Below are 12,122 nucleotides of genomic sequence, written 5' to 3' on the forward strand. Positions count from 1 at the left end.
TGATGCCATTTTTGGAGAACATTTCTAATGTATTGAAGTGTCATTCAAAGAAATATAAAGTAAGTGTGGTGCAACTTCACCCATTTTTAGAGCACAAAGAGGCTATTCTACAAACTGTTTGAAGGGGCGCCATGTAAAAAAGTAAAAACATAAACATCTAAAAAGAGAAACAGTAATACATATTAAAGCTCTAGATTCAATACAAAATGATGCATTATTAACGTTATTCTAGTTAAAGGACTAGATACAACTAAAAAGCAATATATGTGTGATGATATGTGTAGCAATTCACTTTTTGTTAAAATTGTGCTTCTGAAATTATATCTTATTATTGAGTCAGCAAAGAGTATGCAAACCTGCAAAAGTGTGTACAGTATATCTTGCTAAAAATACTTAGTTTGTCTCAAAAGCAAGTATTTAAGCCAATGAAAACAGTGCAATCAGAATGACACATGTTTACACCACTGTTTATGAGCAGGATAGTCAAACTGTTTTATCATGCTGTCAATTTGACCATTTTACTCTGTAAGTATTTTCCAATATAAAATAATGATGTGCAGCATATATCTCAAATCTACAAAGTGATACTTTATAGTTTGGGGGGATTGATTGCGAGACTGGATATGTTTTACTGCACTGGACTGTTCATATTTCAATTTATTGACAGACATTGTTACAGTATAAAGATAATGAAGGCTTTTACAGCATTGTGCAAAATATAAATTGACAAATTTACATTGGAAACGACAGAGCTGTGTAGAACTTACTGTATAGGTAAATCTTTTTATTCCCCCATGACATTTCTGTTGGTCAGGCCACATATGTTCATCCTCATACAATGAATCAATTTAGGAGACCTTTATGAAACAAAATCCAACAGAAATGTAGAAAACATGCTTGACCGATTAGGACAAATAATTATAACAACTGGTTCAATGTCTGTGCATGTAATGATTCAAGCGATGACATACATTTGTTTTATGGGGTAGGACTATTCAGCATGGAACCAGTTAGTGCACTTTGACCAACATGACAGCATTTGCTGTTCAAGATTGAGAGAAATTGTTTTTATTATGTGCACAAGTAAAAACATTTGAAAATGTAAATTCTGATCTGGGAAATGCACCAACAACTGAGGAAAACTGTAATAAAACCTTGGTCTGAATACCAAAATGATGGAGCACAACAACACCCTTTTCAACCTGGCCTGTTTGTGTGCCTGTTCTGCTGTTGCATCTTCAACATGTTGCTAACAGGTCTTGAGTTTGCTGGAAAGTAGAAAACTTTCACAGTTTTAATCTTCAGTCGTGAGCCGAGACTTGGTCCAGAATTAAGTCCTTTGGCTTATCCAAATGAATCCATTCCATCCATCTTGCTCCTGGTAGTGTTGCGAGTAAAATTATATCTACTTCTCTTTTTTTGTTCTTTCTGGCACCACAGTAATTTACAAGGTGTGCTTAACTATATTGATCATGGTAGGTCTGAACACATTCCAATCATAATGACAGTGATGATGATGAATGAATAAACAATGACTTACCTACTGTACATTCACACAAAACAGCAAACATACAGCTTTAAACATTTTAATAATTAATTTAATACATCTATATCTTGTGCACAGCACATATGTACAAAAATAAATGGTAAATATTTGCAACTTGACCCCCCCCCCCCCCCCCCCCCCCCCCCCCTCCCCCACAAAACACATGACTTCAGCAGATCGGAACTAAGGCAGAAGGTGTAGTTTTTGCTAAGATGAAGGGTATTGAAGAGCGCACTAGTCCTTTCAGCGTAGGATTGATTCTAGGAGTAGGAGCATATTGCCGGATGCAACATACAAGGGGTCACCCTTGTGTGATATTTTGTAGAGTTCATGCTACATAGGCAGATACAGTACAGTGTTTACAGTCTTACAAAATTTTTCTTTGTGAGCAGGTTTAATGTCACAGGAATCATGTTCTACAAATCGTATCCAGTAACATCCCAGGAGACTAAGTGCAAGCAAGACTTCAGGACATATATCTCCTTTCATCAATTATTTCTGGTTATACTGCAAGACAAACTGAAAAAATGGCACACAGCATTTCTGAATAGAAGAGAGAAGAATATGCAAAGGGAGGTTTGTACAATCAGCATATGTCTGTATATCTGAATGGCAAACGTAGAATAGTCCATTAAAAATAGATAATGTTAAAATGATGTCCATGAGAATTAATACAGAAACTTCACTGCAACTTAACTTAAACTGCAAGTGGGACCTGTTGGTCATTAACTCTCTGTAGCTGTTATTAAGAATTTACAAGCATTCAACATTGCTCCCAATAACAAATATTACAAATTATCCTCAATTATCCCCAGGGGAATGGTTTGATTTGAAGACTACTGAGTATCTTTCTGCATCAGTTAAAAGACAGAACAGTCAGTAAGTTACTTTTTTTATCGCTCCAAAACAAGTGATCACCCAAAAATTATCAATCCAAAAAAAAGCTCACCCTAAAATTATTTGGCACCAGTGTCCCAAATCATCAGTAAAAGCATAAAATAGGTAACAAATGTTTGTCATGAGGTAAATTTGTGGAAAAAGTGCTATTTAGGTACTGTATAAGTCTTCCCCCCTCCCCCTCTTTCTGTCTGTTTCAGGAGTTCAAGACCTGTATCCATATCGGTTCAACCATACACTACTATTTATGCCCTCAGCAGCATGCGATCATGTGCAAACTCATTTCTTAATTTGTGAAACTGTAAACAAGCACTACTGCAATGACAAGATCTCCTGAATTAAGGAATAACAGATACGCACACAATGCCTTCCCAAATTAAGTACATACTATTCCTGTAATCATTGGGATAGTATCTGATTATCGGTTAAACAAAATGATAAAAAGGGTCCTTAATATGTGCCACCTGTAACTCCCCACAAGTATTGCAGCAGTATATTACCATGCCCACAGGATCCGTTTGAAAAGTCAAGGCCGGCGCCCACTGGACACAAACGTGGCACGACGCAACAAGAAAAAAAAAAGTAGAACTCCATTGTTTTTAACAGAGCAAAGCCCACTAGAAATGTCTGCCACGCGGCAGCCGCACAGGGTTAGAAAACTGTTCTTAAATCCTGCGCGTCAAGCCCTCACCGCTGGACGCCTTGTCCAGTGTGCGCCGGCCTTCAGAGTGGTGTTCTACCGCACAATTTGCCAAAAAAAGGGCTGCTCAGCGTAGATAGAACTTTAGGTTCATGTCTAGAGGGCTCTGGGCAAAGGAGTAGTATATATCTCGTGGTTGGAAGATTCTCACTAAACACAGCTAGAACTTGTATTTACAACGACAAGGGCCACTAAAGGCCATTAACAACAAAAGGGCCGTTTAATATCAGCATTTTAGCCACATAGACTGATCGTATGAGTCAAAATATTTCAGTTAGTCATGTGTAGTCCACAGGTCTACAGCAAAAGATCCTTTTCTTCTTGTCATTTAAAGTAAATCCTTAGTTCACACAAAGTTTATCAGTAATAATCTTATTCTAATTAAGTACTACATCCATGGTACTCATCTGTATACCTTTAGCCAAATATCAGTTGAAAGGTATCAGGTATAAGGGGAGTTCATCCACAGTCCAGCAGCTAAACTGGTCAGATAAAGCAGCATTATTAGAAAAATGTCCACTTACAAGCATCCACTCATAGTCAACTGTTTTGTCAGTTCTGGCCTTTAGGGTCTCAACAGGTTAATTGATCTGATTATGAGGAAAACAATCAGAAGATAACCATGGCCTTCTATAGTAATTAGGGTAGTACACATACTTTTTTGGAGTGTTAACAGACTTACAGTATTCCATTTGTTTCCACTGAGTACATTTGTTGCATACCTTATGGGGCCACTATCAGGAAGCTAAGGCACCACCTAATTTCACAGCATGAATCACTTTAGTAAATTCTTCAGTTTTACTCACAAGACAATGGCAATGATGACCATAGTCATCTGAACAATGGTGGTGAACAAGCATGTTTCTCTATGAAACCATCATGCACACTGAGGTAATGAAACACTGTATATTGTATACATACTGTATAAGCCAAGGATATTAGTTATCCCAGTGACACCTGTATAATTTGCACCTGTCGTGATGAGCACCCAAGTCATGGGCCATAACAAGCCTCTTAAAGAAGAATAAAAGAAGTCCTTTACAGAATTATAATAGAAACTACACGTAGCATAGACAATGAAGTACATAAATATATTTGACAAAGTCTGCTGATGAAATTAGCAAAGTATGTCTTTGTGTGTAAACAGAATAGTAGGTCATCTCTTTCTTCTGAAGTTCTGTGGATTTTCAATTTTCCTCAAACTCAAATGTGCAAATTAGTGGTTCATTGTCAGTTTAGCTCATAGCCGTGGTAGGAAGTGAGTAACAGTCATGGCGATAGAGGCCTTGTATCCTCTCTTCATGCGCCCATTTTTGCTTAGAGCAATGTAACTTCCTCTATGTTTGGAAGACTCATAAGCATTGTAGTTGTTGGGAAGCAGGGTCTCCTTGAACTTGCATTCATCTTGGAAGACTCTCTGAAAAAGTCATTGAGTGAAAACTTTAACAAACATCCCAACTCAAATTTAGCTGATGGGTTTTTCATTGTTTTAATGCAATTACTCTATTGAAAGATTACTGATCATTCCAATAAGTAGAGCAATAAGATACATGTACAGTAGGCCTAGGTATTAACTGATATCTGAATTTGATACACCTGGGTCATTTATTCCTGAATTACATCCACTCTGAATGTTGAGTAAATGGCTATTGAGTGGAATAGCCTCATAAAATATGTAATGTAAAACTGTAAAACCCCCTTAAGATGGCACTTTTCTTATTATTTATTTTTTCTTTCTAATTTATTTCTAGACACTCAAGCACAATGAATCTCATTACTTATAAATTATTTTTATGAGTACATGACAATAAACTTAAACTTGAAAAAAAAAAACTGTAAGTGCACTATTAATTCAAAGTCAACATTCTATTTATGAATGTCTGGGGTCATCCACATCAAATTGGTTAAAGTTTAAAACGTCTTGAAGTTGCAAAATTCATACATAATATCAAGCATAGGCTATTTGCAACATGTGGTGTTACAGGGTACAGACTTTTTCATAGGATATATTTTAACATTAGACTACCTGTAATATCTGGTGATACAGGGAATATACAGATTGGTCAGATCCAAAGCCTGGTTTTATCCAACAGAACCACCATTACTCTAGCCAAATTCAATGAACAAGACATTCGTGTATGCAGAAAATACCTGGGATTGCTTGACAATATCCGAGATATCATACCTACCGTTCCATACAATCTCCCACGGCTATTCATTGCGACAAACAGCTCACTTTTCACCCCAAACAAGCTAACGACTCCACGCTCTACAGCTGAGATCTCTATTAGACCTGATAGAACAAAACATTGAATTAGCCTACAAACAGCAGAACTTCAACTATCCTATACTGTATGAAAAAAACTGTATGAATCTACATTAACTGATCTAATACAACTGTTCCATAACCTATATGCAGTGCAAAACATCCAACCAGTTTTATGCGAATGGATTATTTCACTTATGGACAGTATACATAAAGATACAATTTGCGCCTTAAGTCATCTCATCTTTGAGCTTGGACATCTACATAACTGGTGGACAATCTTTTATTTGGGACACATTTGTCTGTTCTCATAATGGATTGGCTATCATGCAAAAAGCAGGGATATGGGCTACATGCGTTATGACTTGTAATTATTTGGGGACCAACTCACTGTACTGGTTTTCATTATGTGCGCCGTTTATCCTGCCGTCTGGGAGGATCTGAAGGTGAAACCCGATACCCACGTTGCAGTACAGCCTCCGCACTCTCTTGATACCAAGCAAATAGTCACTCTCCCAGTTCAGGTCAGATTTCTCCCCCGAGATCCCTAAAACGGAACGGGAGAAAAGGTTCTCCCATGTTTCTTCCATTAAAATGACATTAGTCCTGTTTGAGAGAGGATACAATGACACAATCCCACAGAGGGACCCAAAGAGAACAATCGCTGTCAACGTCCAGTGCGTGTTGGCTTCGTAGGACATACTGATGGAGAGCTTTTGCGCAGTGGCCATCCAGTTTACCTTCAGGGCACGTGGTCAAAATTAATGACCCTAAAAATAAGACTCTTCTTGTTTTTCTTCCTTCGGCATGGTGGCACAGACTTATTTTTGGAACAGAGTTCTGGACTTCGAACATGCAACAACAGCCACTGAACTGATCAGAAGCCAGCAGAAACAGAGCAAAGCTCAAGATTAAACTGGTGATTACCATGTTTTACCGGCCTATGCCCTCACAATGAAGAACATAGCACAAGAAGAGGACCACCCGCTGAAATGCTAACGCTTGCATGCTCGCAATATGATATCACACTGACATTAAAGCTGTCCTATCGAATAGAAAGGTCACTGAGAGAGAGGGGGTGGGGGTGGTGAGTGAGAGAGAGAGAGGAAGGCTACAATCTACTGTGGGCAGTGGTGGCAAAATGGTCGGCTATAGCCCAGTCACTGATTGGCACTGGTCGCTCCCAAAATTGGATTAGTGGTGATGACGGGCTGCTTCTTTATTTAGAGGGAAGGTGTAAAAACAGTTCAGAGATCACCACATGGCAATGAGAAGTCTTGCAGGGACCTTCTTCGGTTATTGTTGATCAAGTTCGGTCTTCTAGGGACATTTAGGTGTACACTTCATTTTCACAAATGGTATTAAGTGAATTATATTAATTTGGGAAAACAAACTAAAAAGCACTTTCCACATGGTCTAATAGTGTATAATTCAACAGTAGGCCTCATGCATAGGCTGACCTATTCACCCACAACTCTAATATGACTAAAGACATAGTTATCAACTCATTAAATAATTATTATGGGGATTATAATGAAAGGTTGACTGTTGTTTAAGGAAATAAGGGGATGGCACAATGCAAAACTGCAAAGATGTTTGCCACTTTTGCTGTGCTATGTCAGCTTGCCTGGAATGTCAGCTATGTCAGCTTGGCCTGTTGTTGCCCTCACTCTCAGTATGTATCTTTATCTTAGTATGTAAGGTACAGGCTCTAATACATAGCCATAATGTTTTCAAGGGAGTTAGGGCAAATGTGACAATTTGAACATTCAATTTCAACAGTACGCCTTCACTGTATGTATGTTTGCTAAGAACCTCCACCTCAAACTATTAGTGAGTGTTGAGCCAATGTTTGCGAATTTGAATGCATCTCAGTTTGAGTGTTCACTGTTATAGTCATAATAAAGGACTTTTGTCTAAAAGAACCAGCTTCATGACAAGTTGTTTAGACAATCAGAGGATATTCATTTGGATGATTCATTTGCACATTTGGATGCTTCTGATCAAAAAGGCCACTTAGTATGGGTCTAAATTGTTTTGAAGAAATTTCAAATATTCTTTATAAGCCAATGAATCTTTCTTTAGGGTTTTACAGTTATATTAACAGCTGATTATTAAAAAGACCATTTCAAGATCAAAACCAGACTTGGGCTGAGACCGGAACTATGAGAGCTTGGTCTTGAAAGACCTGTAACACCTGATGATGCCTGAATACATCACTAATGGTGTGCTACCTTAGCATCGAGAGATATCTATGCAAGCCGTTCACTTTTTTGAGTCATTCAATAGCCTATCAGAATAATGTTTTGGAGGCGAAGTGGCGAGGTCAAAGGAAATTTTCGAGGTCAAAGGACATTTTCATCAAAAATGTATCAATGAAAGCCTGAAGCTACCTTCCAGAAAAACCCTAAAATTCATGCCAAAAATTATCATTTTACTGCTGCGTAAGAATTGTTCCACCACAAGCTCTCGACCTCGGGACTACAATTAAGTTTTAATGAGTTTTAAGTGATGTACAACATCTCAGATGTCTACATTCCCCTTATATAAAATATACATTAGATAATGTAGGCCTAACAAATGTTGATGCCATACTTCTGTTCTGTCTTGTTTTGATCTTGCCCCACAAAATCATAGTTTTCCACAGAAAAAGAATACAGTGTAGTGGGTATCTAAGTATGTTGATTGAAAAACTTTCAATTGTATGATAAATTCCTCGATTTCCCCCATTTCCATATTCCGATTTCAAACAACTGTTTATAGGCCTATGGGTTTTCACATAGGCCTACTGTAGCCTACGTCACGTCACTTGTTTACCACCGAACTAGGCAGAGTGGTAGGCCTAGGCTAGCTGTAGGGCTGCATAGGCCACACAATAGTTACAAATCGCTTCAAAATTGAAAATTTTATATAATATATTGACAGCGTTAGTCAGCATCGTGTAATAGCATACAATCTTGAACATCTTGAACCTGAACATATTTTATAACACGGCTCTTATCTTCAGAGTGCTGCAGAAAATTCACATGAATGGGCCTTACCAACGAGGTCTGTTAAATCTATATAATGACCACTGTCAATGGCAACGGGTTTTGTGCTTTTAATTCACGTCTTCCATATCCATCTGCGACAAATCCGTTTGCTTAATGCAATGGAATTTCATTGAAGGTGAAACACAGCTAGTAAGACGTTGCTACGCAACACCTACCACAAGTTCTATCTGTGTGGCAAACGATTTATTTTGTTAGCGGAAGCAGAGCCCATTTAGGGAGAGCTGGTTCACTTCCTATTAACTCCATTGTGTAATATAGTTGGATTAAACTTACACTGTAAATATATCCATAACAGCTAAATCACAGAGACCAATTTCCACACATCTGCAACTCTTTATTGAAACTCTCAGGGTGTTTTCACACCTGGTCCCCTTTAAAAGAACCAAACTCAGTCCTCTTTAGGTGGACCAAAAAGTGGACCGACAGAAAAAGAACTCAGTTCTTTTTGTGTTCACACTGTGAGTTTATGAGAGAGAGGACTGGGTTCTCTTCCTGGTCCAGTTAAGCTTTGTTGGGGCCTCAGTCCTCTTTCTGTTCACACCAGGTCCTCTAGAGCTCTCAGACCCCTACTGCACTGAATCCTGGGTAATTTTCACTTGAAGCAAAATGTCTGTCACGTGACCAAGCTACGGCAAACGGAGAAGGTTAAACCACAGTGCAAAAAGGCGAAGGGAACCCGGTGCGCTTTCTGTTCACAATGCCTGGATTAGGCGAACTGTACCGCTGACTTTTAAGCGAACCGTACTGAGACCACCTCCCGAGGTGGTCTCAGTTCGGTTCGTTTTAAAGGGGTCTGGGTACGGTTGGAGTGTTCACATATGCGCAAAAAATGCTGAGTCATCGGTCTGAGTTCGTTTCGATGGCTGAAAGGGACCAAGTGTGAAAACACCCTCAGACTACTCACACAGGCAACATCCGGGAATACTGCATACCTAAACCACCACTAGATGGCATTGTTTAACTACAAGTAACATACAGGGTTTAGCTATAGCAGTTATGTGAGGGATAATGTATAGAACGGTGGTCATTATCGGAAAATAAGACGCGCAGCGGAGGGGTTTTGCATCGTCCTGAAGGGAATTATTTTCCGATAATGACTGGTGTTCTATACATTATCCCGCTTATTATACGGCTACTTGCCAAAACGTGAAATGCAACTTAACTCAATGTGTCTTTAGCAATAACTTGGCTACCGTTTGGTGGCTTCCGCTAGAACGAGCAAAATAAAGTTCCCCACAGTTGACAGTTGTTAGGTGTTGCCTGGCAACATACTTGGTAACTTTCAATGAAATTCCATTGCAACCAGCGAACGGCTTTGTTGCGGATTGATATGAAAGATGTGAATTAAAACCACAAAACCCGTTGCCATTGACAGCGGTCATTATATACTTTCAGCGGTCATTATGTAAGGGATAATCAAGTGTTTTATAGGAAAATAATGCACGTTCAAAGGTCCTTTACACTTCGATAAGTGCATTACTTTCCTATAAAACGCACGGCGCGGAGTTGATTATCCCGCTTACCACTATCACTTTCGTTTATATTGCCGCTGTCTTAGATACAACGTTGTTGTTTTTACCGTTACATTCACATTGGCAAATTAATATTCAAGTGTGATACGCATTGTACCTGCAATTGGTTGCAGTTCTGCTAGGGGCGAGTAAGTGCAAAAACAATGGGGGTCTATGGGGCTAGACGGCTAAATTGGTCTGTTTCACTTGATTGTCATTGAAAAATCGAAGATTGGAGTTTCTGCAAGCTCAATATAGATTATAGGTCAAAAGTTGAATGAACAAGTACTTGAGGCCCTTTGGTTTCTTACACGCATTCTGCTAATGACACGTTTGAAAGGCCTTTTAGAACAAAGTCTGCTGTGTCAAGGCTGTACCAAACTTGTCCCTGTTCAGTGAAGTTCTCAACAAACTATAGCTTATTGTTTAATTCTGCATCATCTTTCAGAGAGAAGACATGTATGACTCCTTTCTGGCCAATTTTCACAGCTTCTGAGAAAGTATATCTTTGTGTAAACCAAGTTTTGAACAGAGAAAATAGAAAAAAGTTAGGTTACAACTTTGGCATTTCTCCCAGGGTAACAGGCCATCAAATATTGAACACCTTTACTGATGGCTGAAATACAGAGCTTACCGAAAAGCAACTGTGGACAATGACATTCAATAGGTTCAACGCATCCCTAGACTACCAGGTGTGGTAAACAAAGCGTTATAGAACCCATTATGTCACATGAAAAACCTTAATACACAAATGCATTTTTATTAGAATATTGTGACACCAAATCATATCTACAAGAAAGGAACTTCTTTGTTGCCACTGGCAACTGGACATCAACACCAACATCCTTAACCTGTGGTGTTCCCTAGGGCTCGATCTTGGGGCCATAATTGTTCAACAGTAATATGCCTCCATTTCCACATATAATCAAAAATAGTTTGACTTCCTATCATAGCTGTGCAGATGACACCCATATGACTATGGTCTACTTGTATTGAATCTCTTAGTCAGTGTATTAACCAAATCAACTGGATGTTTCGAAATGGTCTTCAGCTGCAAGAAAAAACTCAAGTAAATTATATTTGGCAAAAATGAGGAAAGACTTTGGGTTCACGGCTCAAAGCAACGGATACTGTTAAAATCTTAGTATCTTAATTGACAGTGCTCTAAATTTCTGGGAGGGGAACTACATGGTGGCAAGAGGAGGCCATGGCCATCACTGGTCTGAACCACTGAAGTTTAAGCATTAAGCACATCTTCTGATGGCTCCAATTAAAGGAATAGGTCCTAGCCAACTCCATAAAACATAATTTCCTGACTGCCCTGGGCAGGATTGCAAAGATCCAGGACTTCGCCAAAAAATGTGAACATTGGCAACGTCTCAGTCCCTCCCCCCTTTCAGCTAAAGCCCAAAACAGTCTGTTAGGTACCGCCCTGGCCCTGATTGGTACATCTGAAATGGGAACGTGGGATGTCTTGCAAATCATGCTGCAGGTTCAGCAATGTTATGAAGCGATGGCGTAAAGCTACTTCAACTGCCTTTCTGGTGTCGTCAGTGGTTTCAGAAAACGAGCAGAAGTTTCTTTAAATCTTAGTAGACAGTCATGATTGCTACTACACAAGTGTTACTAATCTTATATTAAAATGTGTAAAATTGTATTGTTTTAGTATATAAATGAGCACTCTCAGAAGATAATATTGATTGAGTAAGTTTGACTTATTAAGGAATTCGACAAGAGTTTAATTTCACTGCTTATTATACCCCTTGGACATTGAAAATGAATAGGGTCCAGATCCATTCTGAATTGAACACTGGTTTTGTGTTAACCACGCTTGAGTTTAGATCTAAAACTAGTGAACTAACACCCTAAAAAACACACAAAAGCCCAAAACACAGAACAGCACTGTGTATATCATTGATGGTGAGCAGGAACATTTGTTCATCTTGTCCTCCACATGACCACATTAGCCTATACTATCAAAACATTTAAACATGCTACCACAAGTTTCCTGATAAAAGCATACCTCAAAAACTATTAAGGGTAGCATAGTGTGACATACAAGCCAAAACATGAAATCACTATCCATAAATCTACTGCACATATTGGAATTGATGATAGACACTAAGATGAATGTTAAATGGACAGAATA

General features: G+C 38.7%; 1 protein-coding gene across 1 annotated transcript; it reads right to left on the minus strand.

Annotated features, from left to right (window-relative positions):
- Nucleotides 1-1,705: 1,705 nt before the first annotated feature.
- Nucleotides 1,706-6,498, minus strand: fgf6a (fibroblast growth factor 6a). The gene is made up of 3 exons (XM_062546587.1): nucleotides 5,801-6,498; nucleotides 5,333-5,436; nucleotides 1,706-4,560 (listed from the first exon to the last, which is right to left on the minus strand). Exons 1-3 carry the CDS (start codon nucleotides 6,138-6,140, stop codon nucleotides 4,384-4,386), a joined length of 621 nt encoding a protein of 206 aa, XP_062402571.1. The 5' UTR covers nucleotides 6,141-6,498; the 3' UTR covers nucleotides 1,706-4,383.
- Between the last annotated feature and the right edge of the window lie 5,624 nt (nucleotides 6,499-12,122).

This window comes from Sardina pilchardus, chromosome 10 (genome assembly GCF_963854185.1).
Source record: "Sardina pilchardus chromosome 10, fSarPil1.1, whole genome shotgun sequence".
Classification (NCBI taxonomy): domain Eukaryota; kingdom Metazoa; phylum Chordata; class Actinopteri; order Clupeiformes; family Clupeidae; genus Sardina; species Sardina pilchardus.